The sequence below is a fragment of the Haliotis rufescens genome, unplaced genomic scaffold (assembly GCF_023055435.1).
Source record: "Haliotis rufescens isolate VD_foot unplaced genomic scaffold, xgHalRufe1.0.p SCAF_18, whole genome shotgun sequence".
Taxonomy (NCBI): domain Eukaryota; kingdom Metazoa; phylum Mollusca; class Gastropoda; order Lepetellida; family Haliotidae; genus Haliotis; species Haliotis rufescens.
The window spans coordinates 25248658-25271683 of NW_025963868.1; the positions used below are offsets into that span (position 1 = coordinate 25248658).

The following is a 23026-nucleotide window of genomic DNA, read 5'->3' on the forward strand; positions in this document are numbered from 1 at the left end:
GACAAGTACTAGTATATATAGTTTTCACTTAAGAATTGAATGCAAAATAGAGCCACCCTAGCTCACCTGAATTTTAAAGAAAACATTTGTATAATTCAAACAAAGTTTAATCTTTCTGACCATTGTGGACAGACCCTTTGATTAAAAACAAAGTTGGAAGCACTTCCGGTTTAATTTCAGCCAATCTCATGCTTGATCACAAATGAGATTAAGATAGATGGCCTCGAGCTCTGTAACATGCACTTAAAAAAAATAGGCATATTCATCATATCATTTCAAACTTCACAAAGTGCAGGATTTTGCAGCAGTAGCAGTAAAGCTCAGACAAAACCGGAGCATGGAGCTGTTGAATGATACATACATAGGAATAAACCTTTATTAAAAGCAACTTACTGGGAAGGTACCCTTTGTTGTCTCCATTTTCTCTTCCTCTGAAAGAAAAGAAATCATCATTAAAATTCTGAATGGACGCTTCATCCGTTTTGGTCCATGTAACCGGAATGTTGATTAAGATCTTAGCATGTGGAAGTTTAATTCTTAGCTCAGCTTCCACGCAAAACATTGGTATATCCTACAAACTGAAATCACATTCAAGTGCAAGATTTTCAACCATACCATAATACGAACTAGTCACAAGTATATGTTTTTTACTTGTGTCATAGAAGGCTTTGTTCTCTTTTGGGACCAGAAATTTGATTTTCAAGGCGGTAGGGAAACATTGGCTGATTCGACTCGCCCCAAATTGTTACTTTCCAGATGAGTATATATCGTTAATATACAGACTTAGCTAGGTATTAAAGATTTACTAGACCTGGGTTTCTGTGACAAAAAAAGACAGATTGCCCAAGGGTTAAGGTATCCCAAGGATAAGTAGAAATTAGCCCTTTTTAAGGGTTTTGCAATATATTATCATTATAAGGACTAGTGGACAAAAACTGTTAGTTTCTATCGCTGTTAATATGGTTTGTTTGTTGTTTTACGCCGCACTCAGCAATATTCCAGCTATATGACGGCGGTCTGTATGTAAATAATCGAGTCTCGACTAGACAATCCAGTGATTGATATGATGAGCATCGATCCACGCACATGATTGTTTAACGCAGCTATATGACGGCGGTCTGTAAAAAAAATCGGGTCTGGACCAGACAATCCAGTGATTAGTATCATGAGCATCGATCCCGTTAGTCGCCTTTTACGACAAGAAGTCACCTTTTACGGCAAGCATGGGTTGCTGAAGACCTATTCTACCTGGGAATCTTCACGGGTCCTGTTAATATTGCGTTTGTTTTGCTGCATTTGTTTTGTTCTGTTAATATGGCAAAACTAATGCAAACCACTGACCGGAGGCTGCAGCTGTCTTTTGACCAACTGCACGGCCTTGGTTTGTTGTTTTACGCCGCACTCAGCAATATTCCAGCTATATGACGGCGGTCTGTATGTAAATAATCGAGTCTCGACTAGACAATCCAGTGATTGATATGATGAGCAACGATCCACGCACATGATTAACGCCGCACGCAGCTATATGACGGCGGTCTGTAAAAAAAATCGAGTCTGGACCAGACAATCCAGTGATTAATATCATGAGCATCGATCCACGCAATTGGGATGGATGACATGCATCAACCAAGTAGGCGAGTCTGACCACCCGATCCCGTTAGTCGCCTTTCACGGCAAGCATGTGCTGCTGAAGACCTATTCTACCCCGGAATCTTCACGGGTCCCACGGAAATGGGATCGATGATATTCATCAACCAAGTCAGCCAGCCTGACCACCCGATGCCGCCTTTTACGACCAGAATAGTCACCTTTTACGGCAAGCATGGGTTGCTGAAGATCCATTCTACCCCGGATTTTCACGGTCGGGGATACGATGACATGCATCAACTAAGTCAGTAAGCCCGATTACCCGATCCCGTTAGTCGCCTCTTACGACAAGCATAGTCACCTTTTACAGAAAGTGTGGATTGCTGAAGACCTATCCTACCCCGGATCTTCCTGGGTTGCTAAGTTTTACTTGACCTGGGTTTCTGTGACAAAAGTAGCAGACTGCTACCAGGAATCCTTTGCCTTCATCCCTTGTTATGAATTCCGTAAATGCAACCCAAAATGATCATGGTTACCAAACCTACTTGAAGTCAGACAATCATAATTTGACAATCAAGTCATTATGTTGATTTATTCATAAATAACAAATTATATTACCACCTAAAACTCTGAACATCACATGCAAAAAAGTTAAGAGAAACCACAAAGCAACACATTCCCAAATAAATAAGTATACATAACTCCTACTCGGGAACTTAAGGCTACACATTACTTTTCTCTAGTATAGTTATAAGAAGGGTGTACTTTAGTACTTGGCATCATTAATGTCATTGGTACTAGCATTTACAAATAATTTGATCAGACATTTGATTTGGTTGGTTGTTTTGTTGTTTAACGCCGCACTCAGCAATAAATAATCCAGCTATATGACAGCGGTCTGTAAATAATCGAGTCTGGACCAGACAATCCAGTGATGAATATCATGAGCATCGATCCACGCAATTAGGATCGATGACATGCATCAACCAAGTCAGCGAGCCTGACCACCCGATCCCGTTAGTCGCATTTTACGACAAGCATAGTCGCCTTTTACAGCAAGCATGGGTTGCTGAAGACCTATTCTACCCCGGAATTTTTCACGGGTCTCAGACATTTGAATCCAAATGTATTTATTCAAGAGCTGCACATTTACCTCTCCTCTGGATCAGTTAATACTTATTTCAAGTAGGTATCATGTTGAATATTGTCATGGTAGAATGGAGCTTAGGCGCTTGTTTCAAATTATATGAGACACCTAATCAACAGTGAGACTAGCCTAAAATTTCAAAACACAGCAGGTTTACTGACTGTTCGTCAAACTGTCAATATTTAGAAGAATTTCCTATCGGTGTTTGTAAAATCATGTAATGTCCCTTGGAAACCCCTGTTACATAACTTCTTGTCAAATGTCCCCGTGGGGACCCGGGGAAGATAAACAAGAATGTGTCCTCAGTCCCCCAATGCTGGTCGTAAAAGGCGACCTAATTGGGCAGCCTGTTTGCCGTGGGCTGCGACCCTGTGTCGGCAGAGGAAGGGATTCTTGTGGTTGAGGGCGACGGAGCCGGCAAATAGTGCTCCTTAGTCCAACACACCACTTCGACCCTAACTTTGCCTAGACGGGCGGTAGAATGGGCCCGATTCTATCAATCGGCTGGTCACGTCATGCCCTGTGCATAAAATATTTCATGCACACTTTTGATGTTAAAAAAAATAATTTAACCTAAATGTATATCATATCTAACAATCTATAAAACTTGCTTAGAGCCCTATGCCCAGAAGGCGGTGGCTCATGGGCCAATCTGGTGATGCTGACCTCCGAATTCTGTACTTCTCCAATTGATTGTCATGGGCCGAACCAGCCTGACCTTTAATTTGGTAGAATTCTATAGCTCTTCGTGTCAAATTTGCTGGAGTATACCACCCCTTTATCCCCAGTCTTTGCAGCTTGGAAATCCGCTGCAGCATAAGACTGTCCTTGTAGACATTCCATGGTGGGTGGGGAAAAGGGGTGCCGAATCATTTTCCTTTCGACATGGCTTCCCAACACCCTGGTTCAAAACGTAGATACATAGAATCTGACAATTCACCTGACGAAAATACCACCAACCGATCTGACTATTGGCCACGTTTTTTGATTATCGAAGCTTGTGACAAAGAACCAATAAAACTAAATCCGTTTGCAATCTCCAAAGGTATCGCTGGTGCCTGCGGAAAGGTTACAAATGTCACCAAGCTTCGATCCGGTTCTCTCCTTGTGGAATGTGCACAGAGACAGCAATCCATCAATCTTCTCGGTTTGAAAGAGTTTGTAAATATCAAGGTTGCTGTCTCTGAACACAGGACACTGAACTCATGCAAGGGAATTGTCCGTGACAGGGCTCGCTGCCTGTCCGGCATGACCGAGGATGAAATAGTCAAAGAACTTGTCCAGCAGTCTGTCACAGCTGTTAAACGATTCACTGTCAAAAAGGATGGTTTGGTTGTAGATACCAACACCTATCTCTTCACTTTCGCCCGTTCGAAGATTCCACAATCGATCAAAGCCGGTTATTGTAACATCGGAGTGGAGGTGTATATCCCCAATCCACTCCGGTGCTACACCTGCCAAGCGTTTGGACATGGATCCAAGTCCTGCCGTGCCTCTGCTGTCTGTTACCGCTGCGGTGACAAGCATGAGGCCACTGACTGCAGGAAGGATGTGAAGTGTTCGAACTGTGGTGGGAGCCATATGGCATCTTCCAAATCCTGCCCTGTCTGGCAACATGAATTACAGATCATGAAAATCAAGACTGAGCAAAACCTCTCCTACTATGAAGCTAAGAAGAGGGTTGCAGGTTCTACTGCAACCACTTCTTCTATCTCTCGTCCTCCTGTCACCACTGCCTCTATCGACTGCCAGACTGATCTGACATGGGTCAAGTCTGTGCAGCCACTTCCTACTGCTTCACTCGTTAAACCAGCTGTGACACCTACGTCTGTGACTCCTAAAAAAAAAACTGTAAAAAATGTTGAGTCTCAGACTCCTAAAGCAACATCAGAATCAGAACCAGAACCAGTTAAACTGTCAAACAGGGAAAAGAAATTATTGAAAAAGAAGCAGCTGAGAGAACAGCTGCAAACACCAAAGGCCACCTCTCCTTTAGAGGTCCCAGTAGAGGTCCATAACTCCTTTGGTCCTCTGGACATGGAGGTAACTCCATCTCCTCATGATACCAATAGGAGTACCACAAAGTCTTCCTCACGTTCGCGTGACATTTCTCCCGTGGAAGCACCACCATGAATCCACAAAATATAATACAATGGAATTGCAGAGGTCTTAAGAAGAATTTTAATGAAATACAACTTTTAATTCAAGATTTTAAACCGTCAGCTTTTTGTCTCCAAGAAACATATCTAAAAAACACAGATCTATTTGATATCCGTCAGTACAGTTCTTACCACTCGTTTTCCCCTCCTGGTGATAAAGCTACAGGAGGTGCCTCTATCCTGGTGAAGCAGGGCACTATCCATGGCCCTGTTCCACTCAATACTACGCTACAAGCCGTTGCTGACCGTGTTACTTTAAACATAGTGTTTACATTATGTTCATTGTATCTTCCACCTTCCTCAACTATCCGTCAATCAGATCTTCAGACTTTGTACGATCAGCTCCCGAAGCCCTGTATCATCATGGGCGATTTAAACGGTCATAATCCCCTATGGGGGAGTACTGACATAAATAAAAAGGGAAAAGTCCTTGAAGATTTTATCTCAAACAATGATTTATGTATCTTCAATGATGGTAATACCACATATCTTCATCCCGCCACTGGCACATACTCTGCCCTTGACCTTTCACTGACAGATTCAAATATTTTAAATGAATTCGAATGGTCTGTCCATGATGACCTTTGTGGAAGTGACCATTTTCCAACAATACTTAAAACTATAAATCCGTCTGACGAACCACCTTCAACAAGGTGGAACTTTACAAAGGCCGATTGGTCTTTATTCCAAACACTTTGTTCTGAAAAACTAAAACCTGAAAGTTTCAGGAATGTTCCTGATCCTATACAACTTTTTTCAGATAAATTAAATGATATTGGAGACGAAAGCATTCCTAAGTCCTCTGCAAACCCCCATATACGTAAACCATGGTTCGATAACACTTGTAAACAAGCTAGGAAAAATAGGAAGAAAGCTGAAAAATATTTCCGACGACATCCTACCGTCCACAATTTGAATAACGTTAAAATCACGGGCGCTAAAGCGAGACGTACCTTTAAACAGAATAAACGTCAATCATGGAGGAACTATGTTTCAAAAATTAATTCCCGCACACCTATGTCCAAGGTGTGGAACATGATTCAAAAGATTAAGGGGAAAGGGTCAAAATCTGGAGTTCACCATCTCAAAGATGGTAATACACTTTTAACAACTAAATCTGAAATAGGCAACAAACTTGGTGACACTTTGGCAAATCATTCCTCATCATCAAACTATAATCCTCAATTCCAGAGGTTTCAAAAACAGCAGGAAAAGAAAACAGTAAATTTTAACTCTGATAATGGTGAGGACTATAACGAAACATTTTCACTCAATGAATTATATACTGCCCTAGGACAATCTCATGACACTGCAGCAGGAGCAGACAACATCCACTATCAGCTCCTGAAACACTTGCCCGATTCATGTTTGGAAACTTTACTTAATATATTTGATGAAATATGGACAACCGGAAATTTCCCTCCTTCGTGGCACAATGCTATTATAATTCCTATTCCAAAGCCTGGACGGGATCACACAGATCCATCCAACTACCGTCCAATATCATTAACTAGCTGTGTTTGCAAAACCATGGAGCGAATGGTCAACAATCGATTAGTCTGGTACCTGGAGACCAATAACCTCCTGAGTGACATCCAGTGTGGTTTCCGAAAAAACAGAAGTACCATTGACCATTTGGTGCGTTTAGAATCGTTTATTAAAAATTCCATTGTCAACAAACAACATACTGTATCAATCTTTTTCGATCTAGAGAAAGCATTTGATACAACGTGGAAACATGGTGTTTTAAAAGATTTGCATGAATTTGGATTGAGGGGCAGATTACCTCAGTTCATATCTAAATTTTTAAACAACAGACAATTTCACGTACGAGTGGGCTCTACCCTGTCTGATCAATTTGATCAAGACCAGGGCGTCCCTCAAGGCAGCATACTGTCAGTCACCCTTTTCAGCATCAAAATTAATAGTCTCACTAAAGTATTAAACAATAGCGTTGATGGTTCACTTTTTGTGGATGATTTCAATATTTCTTGTCGTGGTAAGAATATGAATACAATAGAAAGACAGCTACAGCTCTGTCTTAACAAAATTCAAAAATGGGCCAACGAAAACGGCTTCAAATTTTCTAAATCCAAAACAAACTGTATTCACTTTTGTCGTAAATACAAACCTCACAAGGATCCAGATTTATTTTTAGATGGTACTCCTGTCAAGGTAGTAGAGGAGGCCAAATTCCTGGGCCTCATATTTGACCGTCATCTCACATTCTTACCACACATTAAATATCTCAAGGCAAAGTGCCTGAAGGCTCTCGACTTGTTAAAAGTCGTTTCAAATTCCGAGTGGGGAGGGGATCAGACCACCCTCCTTCACTTGTACAGATCGTTAATACGCTCCAAACTGGACTATGGTTCCATTGTCTATGGTGGAGCCTGCAAAAGCAATTTAGAAAAATTGGACACTGTACACCATCAAGGCCTAAGACTCTGTCTTGGAGCTTTTAGGACCTCTCCTGTGGACAGTTTGTATGTGGAGGCCGATGAACCTTCACTCGAACTGCGCCGCATTAAACTTTCACTGCAATATATCACTAAATTGCACTCAAATAAATCTAATCCAGCATACAATTGTGTGTTCCACCCTCAATATGAAAACCTGTTTCAAAATCTCTCAAACCTGGTTCCACCACTTGGAATCAGAATTCAAACACACATCACTACAGCTAAATTGGATTTAAATATTATTTCACCTCACCGTCTTCTCCTCCCTGGCAGATGGTGAAGCCAGAAGTAGACCTCACTCTAACCAATCTAAAAAAGTCGGATACCAATCCTTTGGTATATCAACAATCATATAACCAATTACGCTCCAAATATAATTCTCACAGGTCCATTTTTACAGACGGGTCCAAGGATGGTGGCAAAGTTGCAAGTGCCACCGTCATTGGATCCAGAACTGTCTCCTCAAGAATATCTTTACAGCTTTGACCTATATCAAACATCAAAACCAATCCAAAAATTTCATCATTTTCTCCGATTCATTATCATGCCTTCAGGCACTTAAAAGTATCTCCTCAAATCATCCTATAATCCTTGACATTTTAGAACTCTATAATGATCTTTCTACTGGCCAATGTGACATCGTCTTTTGCTGGTTACCAAGTCATGTAGGCATAACAGGTAACTCAAAAGCCGATACTGCAGCTAAAGCAGCTCTTGAAAAACCGTTGTCTCCACTCTTTATCCCGTACAGTGATTTCAAACCAACCATCAAATCTTATACTCGGGATCTCATGCAAAAGAGGTGGGACACCCAAGTAGGAAGCAATAAACTACACGAATTGAAACCAACAATCGGTCATAACTACTTGGGTTGTCAGTCAAGACATGACGAGATCGTTTTACGACGGTGTCGTATTGGCCACAGTCGGTTTACACACGAATATCTGCTGAAGACAGATGAGGACGAACCTCCTAAGTGTATCCCTTGCGATGAAAGGTTCACCGTCAAGCATATATTGCTTGACTGTGTGGACTTTGCAATCGCAAGGGATTCACATTATCAAAGTGTAAATCTAAAAGATCTCTTTTCCCGTGTCAACGGGCATCTCATCATAAATTACTTGAAAGAAATTGGTCTTTATAATAAATTTTAAATATGTATGTGAATAATTAAATGCTTGTTTTTAAATTTGGTGTAATGCTATTAGCAACTGACATTATTAAAGGCTCTGTCCATTAATTGTCATCAATTGTTTTTAAATATGACATTGTATAAATAACTAAATTGTGTATATATTAGCTTGGTCTCGTCGCTCTATGGCTGAAATAATGCCGATGCGACGTTAAATTTTAACTCACTCACTCTTGTCAAATGATGTCTTAGAAAAAGTTACCATTATCCATGGCATTCAACATCTTGCCCATTACTGACACCTCCCGTATTCCAATTGGGCACTGATAGTTCTCCTTGTTGTTATGGGCTTCATATGGCCCATGCGGTCCAGGAAGGCTTTCTGGTCTGTGGGGCTCATGTCCAGGCTTGCATAATATGTCGAAACTCGGTGGCGATTACGGGTGGCATTCCCCCACACTCATGCTTGTATAAATACATCTCTCACTGACTGCCGGCCAGAGCAATGGCTAGAAGAACCTTTTGTTGCAAAAAGGAAGACGTTGGTGTCTCGGATCCCATTTTCTTGTCTTCCTTTAAGCAGTATTTGTGTAGCAGGGATAATGTCCTCTGGTATAAGTACTGGTACCAGTTTTCTACCCTTGCCTTATAAAAAAAGGATTTGTGAAATAATCGAGTCTTGACCAGACAATCAAGTGATTGACATTATGAGCATCGACCCACGCAATTGGTATCGATGGCACGCATCAACCAAGTCAGCGAGGCTGACCACCCGATGCCGTTAGTAGCCTTTTGCAACAAGCATAGTCACCTTTTACGGCAAGCATGGGTTGCTGAAGACCTATTCTACCCCGGAACCTTCACGGGTCGACAGTATAGTTAAATACCCAAATGAAGTGAAAAAGATTTTCTTTAAAGAGAATAAAAAACAAAACCTTCTCTTATAACACACTATGAGAGAATTTATTTCTTAAATCCAGAGCCTTTGGAACATATATTCGTCATGGAAAAATAGTCATGAACTTCGAACTGCAAGCATATCATTTCTGTATTTTAGTTATAGTTAGGCCTGCAAAAATCAAGAGCTCAAAGGCACTGAAGCTCACCTGTTTTTTTTCTATTGCAATCGTTTAGATAATAATCCAAATGCAAACCAAGATATATGCAAAATATGAGGGTGATTGGATATTGTTAATAGCATGTCAGCATTATTCATACTGTCATGGCAATCTGGACCAGACAATCAAATGATTGACATTATGAGCATCGATATATATAGAAATATGCATCAACCAAGTCAGCAGGCCAGGCCACCTAATTTTGTTAGTCGCCTCTTACCACAAGCATAGTTGGCTTTTACAACAAGCATGTTGAAGGCCTATTCTAACCCGGATCTTCACAGGTAAGTCTGCAAGTAATTGGATCTAGGCAACACAAATGATACACGCATTTCTGGTTGAATGACCCTAGCCCCAAATTTCTTCTAATCATGTTTAATTATTTAACACATGCTGCTCTGTAAAAAGTAGGTCACTGTGACCTTGTTCTTATTTACTAAACCTTTCCAGAACCTATAGTTGACTTAATTTCCCGTGATCACTGATAAATTTTAAGCATCAAGTGCTTGCATTAGAGGCGACTATTGGGATCGGTGGTCCGGCTCGCTGACTTGGTTCATGCATGCAATCTAATCCCAATTTCTGTGGCATATTTCTTCAGCAACCCATGCTTGCCGTAAAAGGTGACTATGCTTGTAAAAGGCGACCAACGGGATCGGGTGGTCAGGCTTGCTGACTTGGTTGATGCATGTCATCGATCCCAATTGCTTGGATGGTTGCTCATGATATTAATCACTCGAATGTCTGGTCCAGACTCGATTATTTACAGACCGCCGTCATATATACATTATAGCTGAAATATTGCTGAGTGCGGCTTTAAACAACAATTAGGTGGATCGATGGTCATGCTGTCAATCACTGGATTGTCCGGCCCAGACTCTATTATTTACATATAGCTGGAATATTGCTGAGTGCGGCGTTAAACAATAAACCAAACAAAACCAAACATCGGACCCATTCCGTTTGCTCGAACCGACGGTACTGACCCTAAACATAAACTTAAACATGGTAGTGTAACGAAGTTGCAAGTATACGTGATCACGAGTGCGGCGTTAAACAACAAACCAACCAGGTATTGAAGCAGGAAAGAAATGAGATTTACTGCTTGGGGCATCAGCAAGAGTTGTGGGCAACTTTGTGCTAAGACAGGTACAACTATCATATTATGGATAGCAGGCACTGAAGAGGACTTCGGAAGATTAAGTTGGAGTGTTGATAGCCAAAATACAATATTATGGCAATGATGTAATTAAGGTAGTATTTTTACAACTATTAACAAAGATAACTGTTGTTTCATTTTACTATAGGAATGTCCATGTAGGAAAGACAATCTGAATTGGCCAATCAGGTATTTCTCTGCCTCATCGTGTATTTCTTGAATTTGTTTTGAAGGGACCCACACTCCATCCATTGCCTCTTCCCATTCCTTTATCAACATTCGGGATGGCTCATCCTCACGCCTGCCATTATATAGGGTGAGGCGAGCCACTACAAGGGATCTAAGCCAGGCATAGGCAGGTTGCGGGAATTGCTTTAGTTCGCAAAGTCGCGACACTTCCTTTGCAATGAAATCCCTCAGAATCTTCAAAGATTCTTCATCGGGCAGGTTGCCCGGCCTCCTGTCCTGGCTTTATCTAGGGAATTGGAAATTTGATAATACCTTTATTCCGAAAAAAATCTCCTTTGCACGATAGCATTGAGATTTAGCTTCAATCCATGCTTTTCTTTTCCATTGTCTCCTTCGGCGTGTGTATTTATGGCTTCCCTTAGCGTTGGCAAATCTTTTCTCAAGAACATGTCTTCAGTTGAAACATCATAAGCAATCAGGTTTCGAAATTTAATAAAAAGACGGGCCAGCTCTCTCATTTCCGTCATAACACATTTTCGTATTTCTTCTCTTTTCGACTTTTCTGATATTCTTTAGCAGAAGTGTCTGTATTCGACTTGCTGTATTAAACCATCAGACTGGCAGAGCTTGCCCAACTGCTGAATCTCTAAATTTCTGTAAAATTTGATCATGGAACTCATGATCTTTGTGATGATTAATAAGCCATTTCATCGATTACGTCACAGTTTATGTGCACATACGCGTCACGTGATACACAATAATATTTCGAGGGACAAACATTGCAGTTTTTCGCGCGCCTCTATTTGACAGTTGTTTTGACGTTTACCCGCATCCGTATTAACATGGCTTCTACATCGCCTTTGTTTAACGTGTCTCTGCTGCCTGAAGATGTCCCTGGAGCTCAGTTTATTTATCCAGACGTCGACAGACATTCAGTTGTTCAGCTGAAACGGTGGTTGGAGTGCCGAGGCCTGCCGATGACAGGAAGGAAGACCGAACTCGTCGAAAGGTAAGTCGTCTTATTTATTGGTTTTCGTTAAAAATAGTATATGTAAGTTATGAGAATCTATGAAATATATATCTTGGTAAAGGTATCGTGCCGTGATTGTTATCACAATGGTATTACGGTACTCTGATGATTAACCCGATGTGCATATAATTTACGAGACAGACGTCATATCAAAATCCAAACCGGAAGTGATTTCCGTAATATTTGTTCATGCTAATAACGGATAATACTGAAATACATTTGTGTGTTTCAACTCCATAAATGTATGTGGGAATAATAGAAATCTGTCGTATTCGTTATCAGCATGACATTTGCCTGGATGAGAGAATTCGGGCACTAAACGTTCGTCTGAAAAAGGGCAATAACTGTTCCAGTTTTCACCGTTTCATGGACACTTAGGCCTAATACGTCCATGACCGTTCTAATCTAACAGCTTGGGCTATAATCCGGTAATTACTATATTATTTTTATTATACTCACATGATGACCACAACCTGGTCTGGCAGCCCCAATACTATATGTAACTCTGTCAATGATTCTGTTTACACATGCAAACGTTTTTGTTATTATTACTATTATTTTCCAGATTTTTTAAGGCATAAATAATCCCACACAACGAAAATTTCCACGCGAAAATATAATTGAATTACCAAACAACTTTATAGCCATTTTCATCTCTATGTAGTGTTTTTCTTCACACACTTGGGCTAATATGAACATAAGTATACAATTAATTTATTTACTTATATGCATAATTATTACTTCAAAATGACAACTGGTTCAGTATATGACACCATTGCTTCAGGTCACGAGTAAGAGCATTTCGGCATTTTCGAAATAAAACGGGTACCTAACCCTAATGATCGTAAAGGGGTGATTGATCTTGTCAGTATTCTTCATGAAATTGCTATTTAAAAAAAGAAAGTATGTTTATTACTATACTCTGCAAAAAACTTGATCCTATTATCATGATTACCCAATAACAATGATTAAAGTGATTGGACTAATATTACTAGTAATAATATAGATGGAAAGTAATCATGCAATCATTTACTAGTAAGCTCAGGGGTTGGAAACTGAATTCATCTACTCATTAATCAATATCTGAAATTGTAACATAACTGATGTTTATCCATTGTTTTCACACAGATGTCAAGAGTGCATCACAGCTCAGCAGAACACGAACATTGCCATTTCCATTGATAATGGGAAATGGTACCAAATAAAGGTTCAAGATGTTTTGGCATCTCTTAACAGGTAACTATGAGGTTTCAATTCCAGATTTTATCTTTGACCAAATGCAAAGACTGCGTAAGAATGGGTTGAAATATTATTGATGCATTTCCATTTCTGGATTGAAATGGCATTGAATTCTGTTAACTTTTGTCAAATGGATTTAATATTGTGAACAACATTTGTAATGGAACATCATTTAAAAAGTACCCAAAAAGAAAATGTAAGGGAATTTCCATTACTGTTCACAGCATATTTATTCTGAGAAAATTATATTAATCACTTAAATACATTTGTAATTGAATTAATCAACTCATAAAAGAATTTGTTACAGGAATCCGAAAATATTTTTCCATCAGGTTGAAATAAAAATGTTCGTAATATTTTAATTTTCAAAAGCTTCATGTCTTAATATGGGCGTTGTGAAAACAATATCCTTTGGGTCTTCTGTCATGAAATCCCAGGAACCCACCCGCAAATTAAATCAAATAATTGGTCCCTTAAGAAAGATAATACTTGCATCACATATATGTGATTACAATGTCACATAGCTCGGTTTTAAGGAAGTTGATTATACTTGCACCAGGTGCATGTTGACATGAAAACCCAGTTGCACCAAACAAAATCAGCTTGTCCCCTGGTCCAATAAATATATCAAAGTTGAAACAGGCTGGTCTGCTGCCCGTGTCTTGTTTATTTTTGGATTATTGCTGTGAAGCGTAATAGGAACATTTGCACACAATCTAGAAGTACCCACAATGTGACAATGTCAAGCCCACGAAATCATGACAAATTACAAATAACACAGATTAGTTATGTAGTATGGTAAATAAACTGTACAGGTATTGAATGTGATCCAAGATTGATGTGTGGATACACAAGGGTTAGACTTATAGACACACAAATTTGGAATTTTACATGCATTTAGTGCATTTTGACATCAATATTAGGTTGCATGTTACAATAATATGTTGCACTGGTGCATGAATTATATAGCCAAATAGATACATGTGTCATGATTGTGTATTGCACTATTTTCTCTTTGTTTTACAGTTCAAGTCCGTGTTCGGCTGTGAGGCAACCTCCCACACCACCTATCACTGGATGGAAGGCCTTCCCTTCTGGCAACATCCCACCAACCTTCTCATATGGCGATATATACCAGTATATCATTGCATCAGCCAGACTACAGCCTCTACCACAAGTCACTCCTGTCAATGACAGTGATGATGATGATCAGGACAACACCTTCAGCACTGCAAAGCCAATGAAGAAGGGACGAGCTTTTTTTAAGCGTGGCCACATACAAAATATTGAAACATGTTCTAAAAATGAGTATTATTATCTTAAATGTGAATGTCTTCCATCATACAGACTAGGTATGATGTACCATGTACATGTTACTCTTGATAATTTTGCAGTCATCCAGGATGCATCATGTGATTGTGTAGGTTCAGCCACTGGACGTTGTAGCCACATTGCAGGATTGTTGTTTGCATTAGAGGATTATACTGTCAACTTTGGCTATACAGCACCCTCATGTACTTCTTTCTCTTGTTCCTGGAATAAACCCCGAAACAAAACTAGAAACCCACAACCTGCCCACACTTTGCAGTACAGCAAAAAGAGAGCTCCTAACCGTGTTATTGATCATGACCCATGTCCTGTTGCAGATCAGTCTCACAGAGCTGACAGTAGTTTTGCAACTGCTTTCATTTCTACTGCACTTGCCTTGGATACAAATACTTCATGGCAGAGTATCCTAGAAATTACTTATGATGATTATGAATTGTCTAATGACTTGAAGTTATATCTCATGGATAAATGTGATGTTTTCATTGAAAATGTGAAAGAAAGTACTTCAGAGTATGGAGTTGGCCCTTGTGAAGTACCTGGTACTGTGGGTCAAGCAATTTCTGATCAGTGGCATAATGCCAGGTGGTACAGAGTGACAGCATCTATTTGTAAAGACTGTTCTATGGTATCCACAGATCGAGGTAGATTTCGCTTGTTATCATCACATGTATGGGGTATTGATTGTTTTAATACTGTTGACATGAGGTATGGATCACATAATGAAAAAAAAGCCTTTGAAGACTATTCATTAAAATATGTAGAAACATTTACCTGCCTTGCAAGTGGTTTCTGGATAAATTCGAAGTATCCTGAACTAGGATGTAGCCCTGATGGCATCTTACAGTCTCTCAGTACAGATGTGGCTGATGGTGTTTTAGAAATTAAGTGCCCATCAGTACTTGAAAACATTAATCCAACTGAGGCAAAAGAAAAACTTACAAAGAAGCAATACTATTCATTTTGCAGCACTTTCGAAAATGGCAGACTGAAATTGAAAAGGAATCATAAATATTATTTCCAATGTCAAATGCAAATGGCCATCTGTGAAAAATCTTTTTGTGACTTTGTAATATGGTCGCCTGAGGGTATGTCAGTAGAAAGAATACCCTTCAATAAATTATTTTGGGAACAGACATACCGCCTCTTGAAAATATTTTACAAAAATATTCTAGTTCCTGAGATATTTGAAATGAGAGTACCAAGAAAGCTACTTCCCTTTGATCTGTCCAAGTAAGCATAACAAACATGTAACATGAGTGAATGTCCATAAAAAACAAGACACAGAAGTTAATGGTCAGTGTGTTACATTTATTCACTTCAACATTACTTTGATCATAGAACTGAATCACATGATGTATTATTTCGAAATTTAACTGCATCTGCCGTCTTGTTTATTTGACTTATTGACTTTTGCCATTGACTTTTTACATTTCTTGGTGTGAATGTTGTCCAAACTGCATGAAATTGCTTAAAATGCAATCAAATGTTTAAAACATTTCGGGGGGGGGGGGGGGGGGGGGACCCCCCTAGACTTTTCCTCTTTTTTCCGGGAAAACCTGCTCACATCCCTGTGTATAATTCAGCTTTTTTTTAATACACTGTACAGTGTATCCTTGTGAGGTTGTCATGATTATTAGTACAATATACTTCATGTGTAAACTTGACATTATACTAGGTGAGCTCCATATCGTACCACACTTATGGTGAATATTTTTCTTGTGCTGCATTCATAAAGCAAGTGAAACACCTTTGCTCCCAGTTAGTATGGTGAGGGCTAGTACTTGTTCTCATTCAAGCTAGTAAACATTTCAACATTTTTTCACTTCTAATTGTACATATGCAATGTGAGAATGATGAAAGTTAATAACTAGTATGCATGGTGTACAGCTTTAGCAAAGCAACTAACTGTATTCAAGTTATGTTCTTACGAATACATTTGATAACTAAAAAACACCAATTTTAGATTTCCGCAGTGTTTATTTGCCTCGATTTACAACCACGATAACAAAAATGTGAAGTACTGTCATTTGTAATTATTTTTATACTTTATGGACTAAGTATTTCACAAATGTGGATACAAGTTAACTTTGATCAACACAGCATGAAGAAATTTTGTCGCATAACTACTTACTGATGCAAGTACATGTACTGTCATAAATCGTACATATGTAATGAAGAAGATTCAAAATTGCATGTGGTACCTTCAGAATCAGGAAGGAGAAAAGGACACATTTGAGTTTAAATACATAATATGTAATAGAAACAATCATATCATGAAAACAAAACCAGTAATGACTTCCTGAAACATTTGTTATTGTTTTCAAGGAACAAGAAGTACTAAGTTGACACAATCAGAACATATTTTTCATTGTTTAGAGTTTAACAAACAATTATGGCGGTGACAAAATGGTTGGGCTGAAAGGCATAAAAATGTTTTGCATATCTACAGCGGTAATGTTATTAATATTTTTCATTATTACTATTTTCAAAGTAATAGTTACATTGTTGGAATATTATTTTATCATAAACTAGATCAGTGGAGACATGCAGATACTGTTACAATTGAAACAATGGTTGTGAGTGTGTAGTTTTTTTAATATAACCACGAATCATACTTCTCGCTGAGTGATACCTCCGTAATGTTTACTCTTGTAGTCTTGACATGTCAATTATTCACGCTGTACAAAAGTGTGCATACCTCCTATACGGAAACTGGGTCAAAGTTTCAGGCCTGTTCCCAGGACAGACATATCAATTTGTACAACAATACCATGTTCAAATGATCATTCCAATACATGCTGCAGTTGTTGGGAAAAATACCTTGATAAACAGTGAAATAATTGTAATACCTTGTATTCTAATAACAGTTATGACGATACATCTCACCTTCAGGGACATGTCATAACACAGGTGAAGTACTACAGCCAACAATGCTGTTAAATATTGAAGTGGTTCAAAGCTCATATGATGATGGCTGCATGTCTTTGAAGAAAGTTTAGCATGATTCCAAAAACGATTTTCTGGGATAATATGTATGAACATTATGACACAGAACAGATCAAAATTGTGAATGATTCAAACATCTACATTCACAAAAATAAAACTGATTAACTAATTAGTAGCTATTTGATAAGGACGCAGTGAAAACTGAAACAGACATGAGTCTAAAATTGTTCACCAGCGCCAGCCGTGGACATATACATGAGGTGTCAATAAAAAATTGACGTGCAATATTACTCTTTGTTATTATTTCTTGCTGCAGGTAGTGACAAGTCATGATTGATCACCGATATATGGCATCGCAAATGGAACCTGGCGAAAGATGCTGAGTGATGACTTGGTTCATGATGTACATGTTTTAGTGAGCTTTTTATTGTAAAAAAAAGTAGTATTTATGAGATATTGAAAAATAATCAGCCGATAACGACAACTACTCGGACTAGAATAATCGTACCTCCTATCACATGTATTATAAATTCAATCATGGTAATGGGCTAATGCCCTATTTAACAAGTGGTGGCTGATAGTTGGAAAGCATTCCTATAACAAAAACTATCTGGGACGCTAAGTGTTTCATTGAAAGAGGAATAACTGTGTTTAATATACGATACTCCCTCAACCTTCCCACTGATCTCTCCACATGTATTCTTGTTCTAGCAATAGATCGAGTCAAGATATCTTCTTGAGGAGTCAGCTTGTCCCTTTTGCCTAGAAATGGAGGAATATTCAAGTGTGCTCTACGGCTCATGAGGAGATCTTTGATATTGAAGCCTCTATCGGCTAAGATCAAATCACCTGGGTTAATTTTTTCCAGAAAGCCTGATTTCCTGATAATATCTCTGTCTGATATGCTACCTTCATATGCATCAGACAAAAATGTAACAGCACCAGTTGGAGAAATACCAAGTAAAACTTTCAAGGTGTTGTGAGTTTTGTACTGAGAGTACATGTTACCTTGCTCACCATAATCACTTGGTCGCTCAGAAAACACTTCGAAACAATCAACAATAACTCTGATGTTTTTGAAGCTTTTAAACACAGATGGCAATGTTTTCCTGATAAGATGTCTAGAAGGAAAGATGTGATCTTTCAAAGTAATAAATTTCATGTACAGAAATTGAATCCAAGTGGTAATGATACAGGAAACAGAACCGACACTGATGTTATATCTATAGGATAAATCTTTTGTTGGAAAGTTTCTCCTTAATCTGACAAGTGTCAAAACAAGCTGGTCTTTGATTGATAAAACCCGGCACTTGCCAGGTTTACTGGAACTTATCTTATTTCCACGCCAGTAACAGATGTCATTTACACCGTCACCAAGGGAAGCAAAAAGATGATTAAAATGAACAGTTTTCATGCCAGTATAGTACTTGAATTTCTTCTTATTAGATACCAAATTATTAAATAGTAAATCACAGCTTTTGTTGTCAAGATCCCTGCTTATTTCACAATCCGAATCAGGGACTTGTGCTGTCATCTTTTCATAAATTTTAGATACCAGAATGCTGGAACACACAAACTCAGTCTGATTAGACTCATGCTTCGTTGTTGGCATTGCTTGGCAGGCAGCATCACTGGACCTGAGCTCAGTCAAGGTAGCCTCTTCTGTGTCAGCACCAGTAGCACAGACATTCTGTTCCTGTTGACATAAAAATTAACTAATGATACATAATGTTTGATCATCAACATCTAAGGCATGGTTAGGAAATTGTTGTATCTAAGTGGCAATGTCATGGTTGAAGTAAGTTCCTGGTGCCTGAGTGAGTATGGCTTTACACCGCTTTTAGAAATACTCCAGCAATATCACGACAGGGGACACAAGAAATGGGCTTCACACATTGTACTCATGTGGGGAATTGAGACCATTCTTTGGCATGGCGAGTGAACACTTTAACCACTAGGCTACCCCACCGCCCCTCCTGTTGCCTTGAGGTCATACTTGTAAAATCTATTATTTCAACAATACCATAATACCACCTATTACAATGATTGCATCAGCTGCTATTAATAAGATAAACAAATGGTGAACAAACAACGTGCTTAAATGCTTAATGCATCAATGAAAACAGTGTTATCAATTTCAATGAAATTGAAAAGGGCAGGGAATAACTTTTAAATTACAACTGCTTATTATCTAGCCATGGTGAAATGACATTAATGAGTCTAACCCTTTAAGGTTAGGTGTAAGGCGACATTTTCATAAACAAGTTATCTGCTGAAGCTAACACTGACTTGCAACTATGTCTATATTCAAAGTAAATATTCCTTTAGGATAACATTATTAATGGTTTACATTCCAAAATTGCATACCATAATTTTTTTTACTTAAACAAAATATGGATCTAATATTTACCATTGTTTACACGGTTAAATATGATTGCAGAGCCCATTTTACATCTGATTACAGGCTTAAATAAAAAAAACTTTACAAATGTAATACATTTATGGCAATACAAAATTTGGTCCATACCAATTCAGTATTGACTGTTTCCTGCCACTCCAGGTGCTTTCTAGAGGTGTATGGGTGGTCAGCTGCACACACTGCAAGTAAAGATAGGCCATCACCTGCTGTGGAAGTGGGCTCCAACCTGGATACCTTACTTGGAAGGGGACATCTCACCACAGGGCTCTTTCTTTTCTTAGAAAATTTCACCACCTAGAAAAAAAATAATATATGGACTGCACAAATCTGCCACTATGTTTGGAACATGGGCCTAGAATCTACTTATTGCTCACATGGTTGCTTTAATCAATTTTCCATGACATTTGAACCCAAATTAATGTTGTCATAATTCCTAATTAAATAAATCTAAATCAGTTGTTAAATCTGAAAACTTCACCAAATTGACAAAATGTGGTATGACATATCCAGTAAACACTTTGAACATCGAACATTAATTTGACCTTCTAGGCCTAGTCTACCTATGGTGGTATCGACATAGATCTAGATCTATGTGTCTGACGTTATATTGAAAAAAATACACAAATCATAACACGTACCTGATCAAATGTATATGTTGCCGGGATAGGATCGGGATGTTCAAGTGAAGGACCATTCCCGCCGATAAAGTGCTTTGAACATATGTAGGTGTACTTGTTGACCTTGTCCGTCGTAAAGCCCTCTCGACGACAGGCGCGAACCCACCTTGTACACTTCTCAGGCTGCTTGTGAAACTTAGGAAACAAAATAAAATGGATCCCTGCCATGTCAGGCCTATCCGTATAGCGGTTGTCACTTCGGCAGATCCCATACGCACAGTGTTTAGCTGGCATCGTGTTAAAATATCCGAAACCCCGCTACGATTCTAACAAGCGGAAGAGGGACAAAATGGCAATGTTTGTCCCTCGTTTTTCGCGCATGCGCGAACCCAAAATAGAGCGGAAGTATCTAAAATTCTATTTTTAGTAGTTTGGCCTTGTTGATGAAATGGCTTATTGGAACTAAACATTTTGGGGATACTGGATCTGCTGTATTGGTATCACATGTTTTCCTATGGCGATAAAAAGTTATATTTAAAAGAAACCGTTTACACCTGCTACACATTTTCAATGAGTCTTCATGTTTCGGTTTTCTTTCCCTCATCATCAGGATTTCTTCTTTTTGATTTTTGAATTGTTCTAAATTGTATTCAACCATTCCCTCTCTCCGTTTCTGATAAAAAAAATGGGTGCGTTCTTTTTTACTTTTGGTCAAAATAAGCTTCACTTCATCATTCATATGGTGCTGTCTAATGATGTGTCTATTTAGTTTTCCCCCGCTTACAATCTTCTTGCCCCGCTTACAATCTTCTTGCAGTATGGGACCCGTGAAGATTCCGGGGTAGAATAGGTCTTCAGCAACCCATGCTTGCCGTAAAAGGCGACTATGCTTGTCGTAAAAGGCGACTAACGGGATCGGGTGGTCAGGCTCGCTGACTTGGTTGATAAATGTCGTCGATCCCAATTGCGTGGATCGATGCTCATAATATTAATCACTGGATTGTCTGGTCTAGACTCGATGTTTTACAGACCGCCGTCATATAGCTGGAATATTGCTGAGTGCGGCGTTAAACAACAAACCAACCAACCAAAATCTTGCAGTATGTGCAGAATCTGTCAGGTTTCTGAGAAAGAAAATCTCATATACATTGTACTGTAAAAAAACAACAACAATATGTTATTGTACATTGTATCCATGTGGGTAATCAACCCCGACGTTTGGTGTAACGAGCAGACGTTTTAACCACTAGGCTACCCCACTGACCCCAGTAACATACTAACGACACACCCAAAATAAAACTCATCACAAGTAATTTCATGAGTGAATGACCTTCAAAATGACTGTTTTTTTACACAAACTAGACATGTCTAGTGTTTACTCACATTTTTACTCTTGCGGCCTTGACCATATGCGAAGGGACCCATGAAGATTCCGGGGTAGAATAGGTCTTCAGCAACCCATTCTTGTCGTAAAAGGCGACTAACGGGATCCGGTGGTCAGGCTCGCTGACTTGGTTGATGCAAGTCATCGATCCCAATTTGGTGGATCGATGCTTATGACATTAATCACTAGTTTGTGTGGTCCTGACTCGATTATTTACAGACCGCCGTCACATAGCTGGAATATTGCTGAGTGCAGCGTTAAACAACAAACCAACCAACCATATGCGAAGGACACCCAAAAGAATGTGTTAAAGAGATCAAATACTAGCGATCATCTATATAATCTCTAACATCTGTTAGAAAACAAAATGTGGCCTTAAAGCTCAACCTAAAGAAAACATATTAAGTAAGCACAATACCTTGGAGGATGAACGGAACATTTTTGCTCCTTACATGAGCAATGTTTTACATAATTGCCAAGAACTAAGATGCCATCGTTCATGGTTGGCATCTGTCCTCACTTTGATAACCACATGATACACTGTAAGCAGACCTGACTTGGTTACTTAAGAAACACTTGTCTCAATGATAAATTACATTGTACTGGATCTGCGTCATGTGATTCATTTTATTGTTTCCAAAATAACCTCAATTATTTCCAGATACAAATGGGACACATTTCTGCATTGATTTGCAGCAGTTTATAAAATAGGAAACACTGCATTATATCATATCTATCATCTCTATCTTGCTGCTTTGTCCCTCTTACAAAGAAACTCTGCAACCTATAACATTGCATATCAAATTTCAAAGGAATATTTTTATCAAACTATGTTGGAACTGTATAAGCATACCATTTATATCATATTTATGCAAGTAAGGTTCCAAAAGAATTCATTTTCCCACTTCATTTAACTGAAGTCCATAAAGAAAGCCAATAAAAAATGATAATAGTTTCAGTGCCAAATATCACAAAATACTTTCACACACTTCTATTAACACTAACTTTAATAGGTTTTTCCACATATGACTTTGTGACACAATACAAGAAACCATTTCAACTTTTACTTGGAACTTGCTTCAATGCCTGAGATAAACTTTCATTACATA

General features: G+C 38.8%; 3 protein-coding genes and 1 pseudogene across 4 annotated transcripts; 2 read left to right on the top strand and 2 right to left on the bottom strand.

The window, feature by feature from the left end:
• Positions 1–3619: 3619 nt before the first annotated feature.
• On the top strand, positions 3620–6241 carry LOC125381438. Its single transcript, XM_048397972.1, has 3 exons — positions 3620–4421; positions 4548–4777; positions 6188–6241. Exons 1-3 carry the CDS (start codon positions 3620–3622, stop codon positions 6239–6241), a joined length of 1086 nt encoding a protein of 361 aa, XP_048253929.1.
• A 4270-nt stretch (positions 6242–10511) lies between these two features.
• LOC124132987 lies at positions 10512–11646 on the bottom strand (annotated as a pseudogene).
• Positions 11647–11655: 9 nt separating this feature from the next.
• LOC124126058 lies at positions 11656–16046 on the top strand. Its single transcript, XM_046489485.2, has 3 exons — positions 11656–11962; positions 13112–13219; positions 14249–16046. Exons 1-3 carry the CDS (start codon positions 11796–11798, stop codon positions 15783–15785), a joined length of 1812 nt encoding a protein of 603 aa, XP_046345441.2. The 5' UTR covers positions 11656–11795; the 3' UTR covers positions 15786–16046.
• A 115-nt stretch (positions 16047–16161) lies between these two features.
• On the bottom strand, positions 16162–20987 carry LOC124143011. 2 transcript variants are annotated; one of them, XM_046511792.2, is made up of 3 exons: positions 20555–20987; positions 20025–20210; positions 16162–19193 (listed from the first exon to the last, which is right to left on the bottom strand). In XM_046511792.2, the coding sequence occupies exons 1-3, from the start codon at positions 20825–20827 to the stop codon at positions 18054–18056; spliced, it is 1599 nt and encodes a 532-aa protein (XP_046367748.2). In that variant the 5' UTR covers positions 20828–20987; the 3' UTR covers positions 16162–18053. The 2 variants fall into 2 exon arrangements, with proteins under 2 accessions (XP_046367748.2, XP_048254425.1); XM_048398468.1 differs by having other exon boundaries at positions 18865–19193; positions 20025–20095.
• Between the last annotated feature and the right edge of the window lie 2039 nt (positions 20988–23026).

Excerpts from the sequence above, each read along its gene's own strand:
- LOC124126058 (XM_046489485.2), top strand. The coding sequence starts at position 11,796 with ATGGCTTCTACATCGCCTTTGTTTAACGTGTCTCTGCTGCCTGAAGAT. Across the intron at positions 11,963-13,111 it reads AAGACCGAACTCGTCGAAAG|ATGTCAAGAGTGCATCACAG; the intron begins GTAAGTCGTCTT and ends GTTTTCACACAG. Across the intron at positions 13,220-14,248 it reads GTTTTGGCATCTCTTAACAG|TTCAAGTCCGTGTTCGGCTG; the intron begins GTAACTATGAGG and ends TTTGTTTTACAG.
- LOC125381438 (XM_048397972.1), top strand. The coding sequence starts at position 3,620 with ATGGCTTCCCAACACCCTGGTTCAAAACGTAGATACATAGAATCTGAC. Across the intron at positions 4,422-4,547 it reads AGCTAAGAAGAGGGTTGCAG|CTGTGACACCTACGTCTGTG; the intron begins GTTCTACTGCAA and ends TCGTTAAACCAG. Across the intron at positions 4,778-6,187 it reads TTGGTCCTCTGGACATGGAG|GACAATCTCATGACACTGCA; the intron begins GTAACTCCATCT and ends ATACTGCCCTAG.
- LOC124143011 (XM_046511792.2), bottom strand. The coding sequence starts at position 20,827 with ATGCCAGCTAAACACTGTGCGTATGGGATCTGCCGAAGTGACAACCGC. Across the intron at positions 20,211-20,554 it reads CAACATATACATTTGATCAG|GTGGTGAAATTTTCTAAGAA; the intron begins GTACGTGTTATG and ends TTTTTTTTCTAG. Across the intron at positions 19,194-20,024 it reads AAACAGTCAATACTGAATTG|GAACAGAATGTCTGTGCTAC; the intron begins GTATGGACCAAA and ends TTATGTCAACAG.